At 44.1% G+C, this 15809-nt stretch overlaps 1 protein-coding gene and 1 pseudogene across 14 annotated transcripts in view; one reads left to right on the forward strand and one right to left on the reverse strand.

Annotated features, from left to right (window-relative positions):
• Pnpla7 (patatin like phospholipase domain containing 7) overlaps positions 1-15809 on the reverse strand; it is a 70703-nt gene that overhangs the window by 3716 nt on the left and 51178 nt on the right. For all 14 annotated transcript variants that reach the window (XR_009593739.1, XR_009593737.1, XR_009593738.1 and 11 more), the window contains 7 exons: positions 11996-12059; positions 11095-11263; positions 9077-9259; positions 8202-8320; positions 2316-2472; positions 231-347; positions 22-91 (listed from right to left, as the gene is read on the reverse strand). Coding sequence is in view for 11 of the 14 variants with exons in the window: in XM_060389645.1 (XP_060245628.1) it covers positions 22-91; positions 231-347; positions 2316-2472; positions 8202-8320; positions 9077-9259; positions 11095-11263; positions 11996-12059 (879 nt within the window). In the remaining 3 variants the exon portion in view is untranslated. The remainder of the gene's footprint in view (positions 1-21; positions 92-230; positions 348-2315; positions 2473-8201; positions 8321-9076; positions 9260-11094; positions 11264-11995; positions 12060-15809) is intronic.
• Positions 14895-14991, forward strand: LOC132656081 (U6 spliceosomal RNA; annotated as a pseudogene).

The following is a 15809-nucleotide window of genomic DNA, read 5'->3' on the forward strand; positions in this document are numbered from 1 at the left end:
TTGGTTGGAGAAGGCTCTCACCATCTGTGTGAACTCGCATGGCAGAGGCTGTGATGTCGGTGGTGATGGCAAAGTAGGGGAGCCACAGGTCCTGCGGAAAGGACAGGGATCAGGAGAAACTGCCTCTCACACTGTTCCCTGTCCATCTAGGGACAAATGAGCATGGAGAAAGCAAGACACTGTCAAGGCCACCTAGCAGCCAAGGCAAGCCAGATGTGGTAAGGACACACCTCAATCTGCCGGTCTCTGAAGATGCTGCTGATGCTGCTATTGAAGCCACTGCCAGAGAACACTGATGTGATTGGGTAAGTCAGGTCCAGTATAGTTTTCATCATTGATGTCATATCCTAGAGACAGGAGAGACTGAGGAAATCACCCTCTGGCCTGTGGGACCTTGCTAAAGCAGGATACAGGTGACTGCTTTCTGTCTCAGAATACAAGCAGCCAAGAGTATCTACAGGTCCAACTGCCTGAAGTTTCAGGAGAGCACTTCTTGTGGGACTGAGCCTTAGTGTAGGCAAAAAGGCCAGCAGTGGCTCCTGGGCTCCATGCCTTCTCTCCTATCCTCAGCCAGCCAGACCTTGAGACCTCTTGGGGACTCCAGCAGACCCTTGTACTTTAAATTTTCCAATAAAGTTGAGGGAGCACTAGGTTGGATAAAGCCACCAGCTCTGGGAAGGTCAACAGCAAGAAGAGACCAGAAGCTCTATGAAGCTTTGAAGCTCTGTGAAGACCTTTCCATAAGACAGCTTGAGATTCTGCTCAGGGCCCGAGCTATGGAAGCTGCTGGACAAACTGCCCCACAGTCATCCATAGCTTCAGCAGGACTGGTTGGTACATAAGTCCACAGCCCCATCTCTATTATGTCCAGCAGCAGCCTCCCTCCCAGGCAGGGTACCACAGCATAGTTCACCCTTAGCATGGTGGAAGACCAGCCCAAAGTGCCCTGACTGTTCCCATTGCTGACCCTCAGCACTAGAGGAACAGAAGGAGGGAAGGGAAAACATCCCCACAGGTCCTGGGCTGGCCTTTGCAGCCTATGACTACATATAAGCTGTTCCATACCAACTGAACACATTTTCCTGTGGTCACTGATCTTACAGGCCACTCCTGGTGACTGCTGACATATCACTAAGGACAGGATGTATCACCAGGCTCTCTTTTTTGATGGCCACTCATTCCATGGAAAAAAATCTTTCTGGATAGAGAGCCTCAGGCTGTCCTGAGCTTTGTAACTGCAGCAGGTAGCCCACTCCTCAGCTTCTGCGCAAAAGATGAGCAATTTTCTTTTCTTTGAAAAAGGAGAGCACAAAATCTTTTGATCCCACGCTGCAGGGTTCCACAGGAGCTACATAGCCTTGAGAAGGCTATGAGCTGCCTGCTGGCAATACGGAGCTAGGAAAACTGTCCTGTTTCCTTTGATTCTGTTTGATGTTTTGGTTCTGGTGTCCGTTTATGACAAGGCTGGACTAATAGCAGGCAAGTCACATCTCCTATGCAGCCAAGAGCCACACTCAGCCCTTCCCTGGTTTGACTCACGCCAAGGCAATACTCCCAGTCTTTTAAATCATCTAGGGCCAGGGGCGAGGCAAGCCTGCTGGAATGATCCATACTAACCAGTCTGAAGCTGCATACCCTGCCTTGCCTTTGCCTCAGAAGCCTAAGGCATGGTTGAGGAAGGGGAGGATATTGGAGGACTTGGGGGAGGAGTTAAGTGTGATCAAAATATATTGTATAATATTCTCAAAGAACTAATAAAAAAGTAAAAAGGACGAAGTTGGGAATTAGACATGTTGGGAGACTATAGGGGGGTTGGAGAGGACAAGTGGGAGGTAGATATGATCATATCTTATTATGATCATATCTAAATACAAATACATATCTAAATACACATACAAAGTTCTCAAGAATAAAAATAATTTTTAAAAAAGAATCTGAGACTTCATTCCTGATTTAGTTCTTTGTTGCCTCTCTGCCCATTGTAGGTCCAGATACAGCTATGTCTCGCTTCCAGCGACTATAGGAACCACTAGCTCCCCCTTCAGTGACATTGGCCCTCCATATTTTCACCTGGTAAACCTCTATCAGTTAAGAATACAGCACAAACCTGATCACTTCCCATTACCTACTTTAGGGCCACATCCACTCACCTACCTCAGGTCACCTCCTGCCACCTATTTCTGACCATCTCCCATCATTTGCTCAGTCTTTTAATGCTTTATGCTCTCCCTTTGCCACACAGGCCATGTTCTCACCTACATGCTTCGTCTCCTTGAAAAATAGAGCATTCCTGACAGTGAAGGGCACCTGCTTACCTCTGCCCACTGCTTGGCTCGGATCCGCATCTGGCTGTAGCTCCGCTCCTCAGCAAACAGGGCACCCATGAAAGCCCCAATGGATGTCCCTCCGATCATGTCCACGGGGATGCCACACTCTGCTAGGGCCCTGAGGACACCTACCTGGGCACAGCCTCTTCACCAGTAAGAAGAGAGAAAGAAAATAAGCACCACAGTCAGGCCAGCCCTTGAACTATATACTCTATGGAGGTCACAGAGGCAGCTACCCATGATCTGACCATTCTTCCCTCCTCAGAATCTGAAGTTTGCATAACCACAGACAATGGATCAAAAAGAGGAAAGACCCAGAGAAAAGTCTGGATCTAATTTAAGCTTCCTTTCTCTAGAGGTCCACAGGTGACTGTAGGGCTAGGATGGTTTTTCCTAAGGGGGATCAGTGAGTGGGTGGTGTCTTCTATGCACTGCTGATTCCAACAGAGCACCAGAGTCAGAGAAGTTCAACAGGCTTTTACCATACTTGTGGTGAGGAAAAGTGGAAATGAGAGCCCCCTGAAAAAGGGGAGTCCTGGTAAGTACCCTGAGAGTTTGCCCTAGGAACCACAGTAAAGTAGAAATGAGCCAGCCCCTTAGACCTTTATTCCCCAATTCTTCAAAGCAGGCTGAAGCCTCAAAATGAAACATAACAAGTGACATGAGAAGAAAAGACCTCATGACTACAGAGTACTTGCCTACTATATGCACATATGGTTTGATCCTCAGTATCATACACGTTAAAAAGGGTATAAGCAATCTGTGTCTAGCATGGGTGAACAAAGTGCTGTGCATTTGCCAGTATTAAATATATATGCTGAGTAAAAGAGGCAGACACAGGACAAATGCATGACTCCAGGCCCATGAGGTCTGTACAGCAGGCAAGTTCATGAATACAGAATGGGGTTGCAGAGAATGGGAGAGAACATTAATTAGTTTATTTAGCATGATGAAATAGTCCAGAAATAGACAGGCATGACAATGTGAGCACATTTCACTGCACTAAAATGGTTGAAATATGTGTGCATGTTTAGCACATAAACAAAGGACAATATACAATACCAACAGAAAAGAACTAAATAAGTAGATCTTAGAACAAAAGCTGAGTCAGGCATAGCAGTGAACATCTTTAATCCCAGAACTTGGGAGGCAGAGGCAGGCAGGTCTCAAGGAGCTCAAGGCCAGCTATGTTTATTTATATTGTATGTGCATGGGTGTTTTGCCTGCATGCATGTCTTTGCAGAATGTAAATGCAGTGCCTACAGTGTCCAGATCCCCTGGAACTGGAGTTACAGACAGTTGTGAGCTGCCATATGGGTGCTGGGAATTGAACCAAGATCTTCTGAAAGAGTAGCCAGTGCTTTCAACCACCACACCATTTCTTCAGCCCCAACCCTGGTTTACATAGTGAGTTCCAGGACACAGAGAGACCCTGTTCCCTACAAACAAAACCAAAACCAAACAAACAAAACAAAAAACTATTGTTGAGAGCTGGGCATAGCAGCATATGCCTTTAATCCTAGTAGTTGGGAGGCAGAAGCAGGTAGCTCTCTGTGAGCTGAAAGCCAGCCTAGTCTACATGGAGAGTTCCAGGCCAGCTAGGGCCTGGAACAAAAAAACAAGAGTAGAAGAAATTAAAGACAGGATTGATAACTGACAAAGAACGGGAAACTAAGCAGGATCAAGTGGGGAGATTATAGACATGGAACACATAACTGGGATGAAGAAACCAACACATGCATTTAACGGCAGATTAGAGACAACTTAAGAGAGATAAGGTCTGACTATTGTGCCAGCATAATGCGGATACCGCTGTCCTGAAATCAGAGTAGCAGTGACAGTCTACATGACACTCTCACACAGCAGGACCTCCTGCAACTTTCTCATTTTTTCTTGACTGTCCTTTCAAAGCCCACCCTTTTTCCTTTTTTGATCCTTGTAATGGATGCTTATATTATAAGTTTGTAATTTCTGTTCTTGCCTATTTTTGGAAAATTTATAGCCTGTACTGGCCTCAAATTCACCCTCCTCCTCCATGTCATAGGCACACTGTTCCAGAACATAGATAGATTTGTCTTTCTACTATGTCAGAATTTACTAAATAAAAAACTCACAAGCTGCCTTGGTTTCAACGGTTGCAATTTATCAAGTAATCCTGATTTCCCTTGATAGCTGGCTGTCTCATGCTCTCTTTGGTCTAGACTTAATTAACTCTCAAATCACACATTGAATTTGTATGTGTTACAGAATAGCTACAAAAGGACTGAAGAGGCCTTATTAGAAGTAGAGTCAATATAGATAAAAAAAAAATCACTGTAGATGGTTAGTAGCAAGATATTAACTACATAGTTACAGAGTTTCTAGGGACCTGTAGAGCAGCGGGTTTAAGGGGAGCACAGCCTAGCCTACTTGGCAAACTCCATGCTAGTAAAAGACCCTGTCTCAAAAAACAAGGTAGAAGGTATTTAATACTTGAAAAATGATACCTGAGGTTGTCCTCTGGGACCCCTGCCATATACACATGTACACGAGCACATGCTCATACACAGAGAGAGAGAGAGAGAGAAAGAGACAGAGAGAGAGACACACAGAGGTACAAAGAGAATGACACAAGTTAACACCTTCACTCAAAGATGCCACTGAAAGAGAAGCAGAGGCTGAGGGACAACACTAGCATAAATGCACCAAAAAAGCATCTCAATAAGAATAAATAACTCAATAATAAGAAACAATCTATTGGGCTGGAAACATGGCTCAGTGATTAAGAGCACTTTCTGCTCTTCCAGAGGTCTTGAGTTCAATTCCCAGCAACCACATGGTGGCTCACAACTATCTATACTGGGACCTGATGCCCTCTTCTGGCCTGCAGGTATATATGCAGATAAAGCACGCATATACATAAAAATAAATAAATAAATAATATACGAAGTTAGAGTGAACTTTCTGTTTGTGATTAAAAAAAAGAAACAATCTACTCAAAATGGGTAGGGAGATCAAAACTTCACAACAACAATGAAGAGGCACAAATAGCTGAAAACTACATATGATTCTGATATCATTAGTCTTCAGAGAAATACAAACTTCAATCAAAAGAAGGACTATTGCATATTAGAATAGCTGTAATTTAAATTCTGACAACACCAAGGGTAAACAAGAGAAGGAAAACTGAACTCCCACACATGGCTGGTGGGGATGTAAACAGTATCACCCCATGATCAGGGAATCCCACTCCTATGTATTTGTTCACGAGGAAAGAAAACATACATCAACAACAAAAAAGATAATTTTGTTCTTTATAACAAAACCAGAAAACAAGCCAAAAATCTTATCAGGAGGGAGTCTGTAATATGGTGATGATGGAATCTCCTTATGGATTCCATCTAGAATACAAATCTCAATTGTCATGTTGAGTGGACAAATCTAGACACATGAGTATATGTGAGAAAATTTAAGCAAGCAAACAAATAAAGCAATAAATAAAAGATGTGTCATTGATAGCCTCAATAAAATACTGCATTAGTGAAACAGAGAGAATGCTATGGGAGGGAAAAGGCTATAAGTTGGGACATAACGGTAGAGCACTTGTGAGGCTGAGGCAGGATAATCTCAAGTTCCCAGACAGATTAGGTTATATAGGGAGAACCTGACTAAAACAAAATAAACAAAAATAAAACTGCAAGTGTTAAAATATTTGAGTACAAAAAAAGCTGAAAGATACAATTTAAAAAAATCTCTAAGAAAACAGAGATAAAAAGATACAAAAATCAGAGGCTTCTTTTAGGCTACCACTATTGAGCTTAGGAAGAGAAAACAAAGAAAAGCAAAGCTTATTTTTAAAAAGGAAATACTTTGGGAAAGGAGAGATGGCTCAGTAGCTAAGAGCACATAAGCTCCTGCAGAGAATCTGGATTTAATTCCCAGCACCTACATGTCAACTCACAACTGTCTATAACTCCAGTTCCAGGGGATTGGACAACCTCTTCAGGACTCTGCAGGCACCACACATGTGGTGTATATGTATTTTATATACATACATGCATATAAAATACCCGTGTACATAAAATGAAATAATTAAAAGTGTAACATTTCCTAGAGTTTCAACTTCATAAATTTCCAAATGTGAAAGGGCCCAAGAAGACTTCAGAGTCCTAGGTGAGGACAGCATCACCACTAAGACACCACCACATCCTTTTAAAATACCAAGAACCCCCAGAAGGCTCCAGAAAGAAAAGCAAGACCAGCGAATAAAAACAGCATTGATAATCTCAACAATATCAAAGCTGCACACACAATACAACTATACCACAAAATTTCTCAGAGATTATTTTCATCTTGAAATCTATGCTTAGCCAAACTATCACTCAAGTATGAGAGCAGAGTGTGAATGTCTTCTGGATAGGTCTGGTGTTAACACGTTTACCTCCCACACAGCCTTTCTTCAGGAGATTTCCACAAAGAGAAGACATGAGATGGAGAAAATGGAGCTGAACAAAGGAATAAAGCAAAGGTAGTTTTTAGAATGATTGTATAGAAAATTCCAGGGTAGCTTTCCAACAGTTGGCTGGAAAGAAATCAGTGAGGATGAGGGGGCTGGTGGGCTGGAGACCTGGTCTAAGAGGATATGAATGCTCTGGCAGTGTTTGCTTGTACACTGATGACATCAGAAATGGAGCTGAAGCAAACACAACAGTCAGAAACTCCTAAGAAGGAAATGGTGTCAGAGTCCCAAGAATATGATTTATCTCTGAAGGAGCTACACCCTCAAAGTGCTACACACTGTCAATGGAATCTCATGAAGCTGATGAGAGTAAGACACAGAGGCAGAGCCACAGACAGATGAGTGGCATAAAGAGCAACAGATGCAATTGTTGGAGGATAATCTAAAACTTAAGGAAAACAGAATTAGTCAAATAGGAATATTACTTAGAATCACAGAAAAGTCAATGTCCAAAGAGAGTTCAGAGTAATTATTTCTGGGAAGTCTGTAGATCGGCTCTGGGAGGGGCAGGCAGAGGACTGTTTGTTGTGTGCTTTGCAGGACCCTCATGACTTTTAAGTATACCTTGAGCAAAGTGGCAGATTCATCAAAACCACTGATGGCCTGACCTGAAAGCAAGGACCAGGTCTTGACCTAACTGTTCTAAGCTTTGATTATCCAGACCCACAGGAAGGACCAGGGCCTCTTCCTACCTGTAGCAACGCAAGCTGTCACACCCCTCTTCTAGGCCAGTTCCACCAGGTTCTCAAGATGCAATGAGCACAATGGTATCATTCACCAGAATGAGCAGAGGCAGGATGCAGCTCAGAGGCCCAGCTCCAAAGCATTCCTGGGAGAGGTGGAGCCAGACACTGCTCCTTCATGATGCCCTAGGCCTCCACTTCTTTCAGCTCAGACCAGTCAGATGACACCAGTCAGAATTACATGAGCTCAAAGTCTTTAAAGAACTTAGAGCCCAAAGAACTAAAGAATATTTCTCTAGTTCATGATCAGATCAGGACATTCCACCACAGAGAGTATATTAAAATGGAAAGAACCTCATGGGGAGCCCACTGGGAACTATTAAAGAACAAGAACAGACAATGTTCAAAGAGGACACATGGCTAACCAAACAAATGCTTCCAAGCATAGGCAGTCAGACAATACACACACTTTCTTCTACCAAACTGACAACAGTGAAATCCAGAACATTTGGGCTATAAACACGTAAGTACCCAGATAATTTTTCATGCAGACCACACCCTGGCCATCTATGGGGACTCTTCCCTAAGGATACTAGGTCCAAGGGTCCTTTCATCTATAGCACCATGCTTTAAAGCCTGTGGGAATTAACTGTCACCCTGACACATGTAGCACACAGTTGGATGGGGGCTCACCTTGCTCCACCTCCTCCAAACACCAAGGCAATGGCATTGCCTGTCAGCACCCGTGCCAAGCGGGAAAAATCTGAATGACGGTCTGGTGGTCTTTGGAAAACACGCGTGTACATCTCAATCTGAGAGGAGCCAAAATAAGAAAAGAGGTTTGTGCATTTTTCTTCAGCTACAACTGTAAATCCTGATTTGACTCAAATCCTATCCTTTCCAGGATACAGGCTCATTAACACCAAAGTGCCTGAAAGGGTTAAGGCTCACCTGGGGCGGGGGTGCTGGCAAAGGACCTAAAGGGAGCTTCTACACTGCCTACCACAGAGCTCCTCAGGATGTCCTCACGGGAGTCTCTCCACTGGCCCTTATGTAGACAGTGCTCTCAGGGCATATGGTGCAAAGCAGAGATGCAGGGAACAGGGTGCTGTCCATTGGGCTGTGGGGGTTGAGGGGCTACAGCCTGTGGGCAGCCCCAGTACTCTCTCCACCTAGTTTTTACACTGGGCCCAAAGAACTAAAGATGACCTGAGGAAGAGGTGTCTCAAAATGGTATCTGTTTCTGTGCTGAAGGGACAGCATAGGAACCTGACCATTAGATCTCTTTGGGACTCTCAGCTTTGGTCCCTGAACCTAAGTCAAGCTCAGATTTCTGGGTTGACTGGTTCCCAGGTCTTGATGGTCTCTCTGTGCTTATGCCTCCACCATGCCCAAGAATCTCAATTTTAAGGTCATAGCCAGAGTTCAGAAGCAGAATAGACAAACTCAACCAGAACCCACAAGCCCCGATGCTGCATAAAGAGGAAGACAGTTCTAAGTCCACAGTAGGAGGCCAGAGACGATGTAGTCAGGGACAAGTCCCACTGGTCCAGCCCACCCAGGCTCACCAGCTTGGGCAAGCTCCTCTTAGAGAAGACACGGCGTGGGCAGCAGAGATGCAAGTGGCCAGAGCACCAGCTTCGCATGTTGAGCCACTCCACTGTTCGGGCAGGCACTGGACCCTCCTCTTTGTGCAGCAAGATTAGTTGCTTCTGGGCACGCACAGCTGTGCTTTCCAGCATCTGCTCCAGCTGAAGGATAGTACAGCCTGGTCAGCAATCCCTGCAAGCCTTAGGACTGAGCATAGTACAGAACCAAGGACCACCACAGAGCTGTCTCCAAGATCTACACTCAACACTGCCCAGATGGCTGGCCCCAGACAAAACAATGTATGATAGGTCTAGTTAGTACAAAGGCTATAAAGATAGCCCACCTTGGGGTTGATAACCCCAAGTGACCACATGGTCCACTGAACTATGTGTGCTGGGGTGGGGGGCAGCATGGCTGCAAGGGTACTCAGGGTATGACACAGGAGTGCGGCCTCCTATGTCTCAAAACACTGCCTTGTGACTGTGTGACCTGCACACTGCCTTGTGACTGTGTGACGCGACCTGCACACTGCCTTGTGACTGTGTGACCTGCACACTGCCTTGTGACTGTGTGACCTGCACACTGCCTTGTGACTGTGTGACCTGCACACTGCCTTGTGACTGTGTGCTGCGACCTGCACACTGCCTTGTGACTGTGTGACCTGCACACTGCCTTGTGACTGTGTGACCTGCACACTGCCTTGTGACTGTGTGACCTTCACACTGCCTTGTGACTGTGTGACCTGCACACTGCCTTGTGACTGTGTGACCTGCACACTGCCTTGTGACTGTGTGACCTGCACACTGCCTTGTGACTGTGTGACCTGCACACTGCCTTGTGACTGTGTGACCTTCACACTGCCTTGTGACTGTGTTACCTGCACACTGCCTTGTGACTGTGTGCTGCGACCTTTACAAATGATGCACCTTCTGGACAACTGCCCTTACAGAATAGCATTGCTCCTGCATAATGGGAACACACATCAGAGGGGATGATTTTAGCTGTTCCAGGATTAGACAGGCAGAGCAGATGTTTGAATGAAAGCAGAGCAGGTGGAACAAGAGAGGAGATGGGAACATCAATTATAATGAAGAGGTGTCACTTCATACTACTTAGTCAAAGAAAATAGATGGACTGTAAGTGTTCACTTTTGGAGAGTGACATGGAGCTCTTCAGCCACACCTGCAGCCCTTCACAAAGAAAAGCTGTGGGGAAAAAAAAAAAAAAAAAACAGGCTGGAGAGATGGCTCAGAGGTTGAGAGCACCGGCTGCGCTTCCAGAGGTCCTGAGGTCAATTCCCAGCAACCACACGGTGGGTGGCTCACAACCATCTGTAATGAGATCTGGTGCCCTCTTCTGGTGTGTAGTTGTACGTGCAACAGAATATTGTATACATAATAAATAAATCTTAAAAAAAAAAAAACAAAAAACCCACGTAAGCAATTTGGCAGCATCTAGTAAGCACAAACACTCTTTGGGGTCAACCACGTGAAAGTATCTGAAGACAAGTTGCACACAGCTTGTTACTATGACGTAACCAGCAGAGAATGTTTGCATAAACAGGTGGGGTGCTCAGACAGAAAACCAGACAGCCATAAAATGGATGAAACAATGGGATCTTTATCAAAATCCCACATATTGGTGAAAAAGGAAATTTTATGCCAGGCAGTGGTGGCACATGCCTTTAATCTCAGTACTTGGAAGGCAGAGGCAGGTGGATCTCTAAGAGTTTGAGAGCAGTCTGCTCTACAGAGTGAGTTCAGGACAGCCAAAGCTACATGGTAAAATTTGTCTCAAAAAAACAAAATTAAAAAAAAAAAAGGAAAAAAGGATATAAAATAGGACACTATTCTGTATAATCTCTAGGAGTTACTACAGCAAAGGTCTCTAAAGAGTGGATGGCAAATATATGGGTCCTCTTCTGAGTTCTTAAAATATTTCAACCAAAGGAAAGAGAACAAGGACTCTGGGGATGGAAGTCCCTTGGAGCACTCACCTCACCTACTGCTGGCTCTTGATCACCCAAGCCCACAATGAGGATGCAGTCAGCTTGACGGATGCAGCGCTGAGTCCAGGGTGTGAGTGTGCTATCTGCTTGATAGAGTACAATCCGGTGGATGTCTTCCTGCTGCCCTAGCCAACTGGATAGCCGGTACTCATGGATACTGCAAGACACAGGGCAGCACACCTCAGCTTCTTTAAAATTTTATTTATGTATTTTTTTGAATACATGAATGCTCTGTTTCTAGGTACACCTGCACGCTAGAAGAGGACATCAGATCCCTTTATAGATGGTCATAAGCCACCATATGGTTGCTGAAAACTAAATTCAGGACCTATGGAAAAGCAGCCAGTGCTCTTAACTGCTGAGCCATATCACCAGTCCCTAAACTTAAAAACAAAACAAAACACTTTTTTGAGAAGGGTTCTCACTATATGCCATTTGCTGGCCTGGAACTCACTCTGTAGACTAGGTTGGCCTCCAACTCACAGAGATTGGCCCACCTCTGCCTCCTGAGTGTTAGTACCTCACCTTCTATGGAGTCTCCTAAGGTTCCTCATCTTCATTAGCACCCTTCCCACAGAGCAGCAGAGAGGACTTGGAACTGGGCAGCTGAACTGAGGCTGTGGCCAGGCCCAGAACAGGGGGCTTAAGAGAAACAATAAGATGCAGAGCTGCCTGCATGTGAAGGAGGGGCATGGTTGCCTCCTGGAACCTCTGATGGTACCCAAATATGCATACAAAGTATAGAGTATAGTGGGAAAGGAACATGTTGTAATGTGCATCAAGGCACAGGAGTAATGAGGTCCATTCTAGGACCATGCCAGGACAGCTAGGAAAGAAGTTCAGGTTGGATAATTTCTCTATATGGAACCACAAGGGGCCAGAGGCACACCTGTCTAGAGCAGCAGAACCAAGGCGTTGTTTGATGTTGTCACTGGTCAGCAGCAGGACAGGACCTGAAAACATGCATCCATTTCAGAAGTGTGTCCCACCAGCCACCTTGTAGGAAAAGCAAGAGACCAGAGTGTTTACACCTTGTCCTGAGGTCAGCTCTCTGGGAGGGATTGCTGGCAGATGAGCCACACTTTTAGGCTGCCTCTCCAAATCTGAGTCTCCTGTTGACATATGAACAGGAGACTTTGCAATCCTACCATCAGGTGTGTGGACACATGCTGGTAGCAAGGACAGAATTCAACAGTAAAACTTGAAATCCCGTCATTTCCAAAAGCCACATCTAAAGTGGCCTGGATCTAAATCTAGTTCATGCACAGGAAGATGCCATACTTTAACATCCATGCCCCTCAAATTAGCCAACAAAAGCAATGCAGAGTGGAGAGCAATGGTCACTCTCAGGAAGCTGCCACAGGAGTATACTGGCCACAGGTGGAAAAGAGCCTAGCAATGGGAAAGCCAGTAACAATATACAAGGAGATTGAAATCACTATTAACAAGCCAGCCATGGTGACCTAGCCTTTAATTCCAGCATCTGGAAGGCAGATGCAGGTAGATCTCTTTGAGTTCAAGGTTAGTCTGGTCTACATGCTTCCAGTTCTGCTAGGCTAGAGCTACATAGTTAAATATTGTCACAAAAAAGCAACAACAAAAAAAAGAATTCTCAAGCTCTCCCAAGAGTATGCAATTAAGACATAATTTGTTATAGAGTCCCTGCCACCCCCAAACAGGATCTCAAGATAGCCTTGAACTCCTAAATTCAAGCAATTGACCCAGCTCTGCCTTTCAAGTAGCTGGGACTACTAGCAACCACCACTGTATCATATTTTAATTAGCAGCTGCTTTTTAAAGGCATAAAGAATAAGGGTATCTTTACATTGCTACTGCAATGTGGCTATCACAACTCCAAATTAAACCATGCAAATACAGCCTGGCATGGTGGTGCCTGCCTGCAGAGGGAGCTGTATCTCTTGGAGTTCCAGGCCAGCCAGAGATACAATGTGTCCCTGTGGTGGCACACACCTTTAATCTTAGCACTGGGGAGGCAGAGGCAGGCAGATCTCTTGAGTTTGAAGCCAGCCTGGTCTACAAAGTGAGTTCCAGTACAGCCAAGACTACACAGAGAAAGCCTGTCTCAAAAAACAACAAAAAGTAGAAATTTTTTAAGCAGGCAAATCTGTCCCATAATAGAGGGAGGAGCAAAGGGCAGCAGGTCCAATATGCACCTTGACCAGTGCTTCTTCCACCTGGACAGTATACCCTGTCTTGAAAAAAACAAACAAAAAGTTATCAAATCACCTACCAAAAAACATGGAGGAAACTCAAATATATAATCCCAACCATGTGTCATTCTGGAAAATAGCTAAATTAGAGAAACAACAAAAAGATCAGTGGTTACCAGAGCTTGTTGGGAGAAAGGGTGAGTACGCAAAGCACAGAGGACCCTGAGGACAACTGAAAATATGTTGAGTGATATGGTAGTAGTGACGACCTGTCATCACACACATCTAAACCCACAGAATTATGACAGAAGTAACACTCACTGTCCGTCTGGACCCTGAGCAATGGTGATGGGGCACAACATCCCATTTTGGATGGGGATGGTGTCAGTGGGGATAGCTGTGCACGGGAAGGGGGCAGGGGATACCTGTGAAATCCATGTTTCTTCCCAATTCTGCTCTGATCCTACAACTCTTCAAAAACCAGATGTTTTTATTGTTTTTTGTTGTTTTGGTTTGGTTTTCTTGAGTCAAAGTCTTTTTATGTAGCTGTGACTAGCCTAGAACTCATATGATAATCAGGCTTAAATGTGGAGCAATCTTCCTCCCTCTGCCTCCCAAGTGCTGGGATTACAAGTATATACCACTAATACTTGGCTTTCAAAAGTGAGTTTCCTTCTCCACCAGTTAAGAAGTCAAAAAGCCTAATTAGAAAATGAGAAAAAAAGCTTGGTGGTGGCAGTGCACACCTTTAATCTCAGTATTCAGGAGGCAGGGGCAGGAAGATCTCTCCAAGTTCCAGGTCTACAAAAGTCTACAAAGTGAGTTCCAGGACAGCCAGAGAACTAAAACAGAAATAACCTATCTTGAAAAGAAAAAAAATTTTTTTGAGAAAAAGGGACTAGGATGTAGTTGAAAAATGAAGCACTTCCTTAACATGTATGAGGCCCTGAGGTCTCCCCAGCATTCAACAAAACAAAAACTGAAAGGAAAAAAACAAGCAAGTAGAATATATGAATAGACTTTTCACTAAAGAGATCATATATGAAGAGCAAACCAGTACATGAAAAAAACATAAGTGTCATAAACCAACAGAGAAAACCAAATTAAAATCAGGGCATATGGGCCAAGCAAGAGGCAGAAGCAGGTGGATCTCTGTGAGTTTGAGGTTAGCCTAGTCTACATAGTGAGCTTCAGGCCAGTCAAGACAACATAGTGATGCCCTGCCTCAAACAAACAAACAAACAAACAAACAAATAAATTAGGGCATGCTAATACTGTGCCCCTGTTAGATAGTTAAAATTAAAACACTTATGACAAAGAATATTGTCAAGGATGTGAGGAAGCTGGTCCTTCACACATTGCTAGTAGGAATACAAATGGTATAGATACTGTGGAGAGAGACTGGCGGTATCCTATTAGACTGAATATAGTCTTAGACTCTAGAGAAATGAAAATTTATGTAAAAACAAAACAAAACACCATTGCACAAATGGTCACAGCAATTTAATTCACAATATTCCCAAACTGGAAACCATCCAAATACCCTTTCATACTAAGTAGTACAATAAACTAAAATATACCCTTGGTGGTGTGATAGCAATAAAAGGAAAGTTGTGCTTGCTTTGAAAACAATTATACTAAAACTAAAATACAAAGATTAGCATGGCCCCTGAACTAGAATGACATGCCAATTTGTGAAGGGCTCCATGTTTAAAAAAGAGAGAGAGAGGGAGAGAGGGAGAGAGAGAGAGAAAGAGAGAGAGGGAGAGAGAGAGAGAAAAAAGAAGGGAGGGAGAGAGGGAGAGAGAGAAAGAAGGGAGGGAGAGAGGGAGAGAGGAAGGAAAGAAGGAAGGAAGAAAGAAAATCTCACATGGCTACATGCTGTAATTCTGTTTTTATAAAATTCTCAGAATGACATAAAACCAGAAATTAAGAACAGCTGTTTACACGTCAGTGAGTAGGTTCTTGCTAGAATGTGGAGGCTTTAAAGTGGTACCTGGAAAGTTTCTATGGCAATGAGCTTTGCAGCTTTGGTGTGGTCCTGGCTATTAGGCTAAACCTGTGTCAAAGGAGGAGCACATACGCATTCACATACCTACATGTGCATATATACATACACAAGAACAGCTAATGAATCTGGAGAATCTGGAGCTGGCCTTAGGAGTATATACACTATTCTGTTGTTAGTTTTAGCTTCACATATGGTGTTATCTTAGGGGACAACTGGGAAAGGTCATGGAGCCTTTCTTTACTAGTTTGCCATTTTTGTAATTTTACAATTATCTTGAAATAGAAAAGCTTTCTCCACAGAGCAACTTGACACTGCACTGGATTCAGCTTAAACAATCTGACCAGTGTCACCAAAAATTAATGGGGCTTTCTATACACCTGTAATATGAATGAAGAATATCAAACAAGCCAGGTATGGTGTTGCATGCCTTTAATCCCAGCATTCTAGAGGCAAAGGCAGGTTGATGTCTGTGAGTTCAAAACCAGCGTGGTCCAACTAGAGAATTCCAGGACAGCCAGAGC

Source organism: Meriones unguiculatus, chromosome 8 (assembly GCF_030254825.1).
Source record: "Meriones unguiculatus strain TT.TT164.6M chromosome 8, Bangor_MerUng_6.1, whole genome shotgun sequence".
NCBI classification, from domain to species: domain Eukaryota; kingdom Metazoa; phylum Chordata; class Mammalia; order Rodentia; family Muridae; genus Meriones; species Meriones unguiculatus.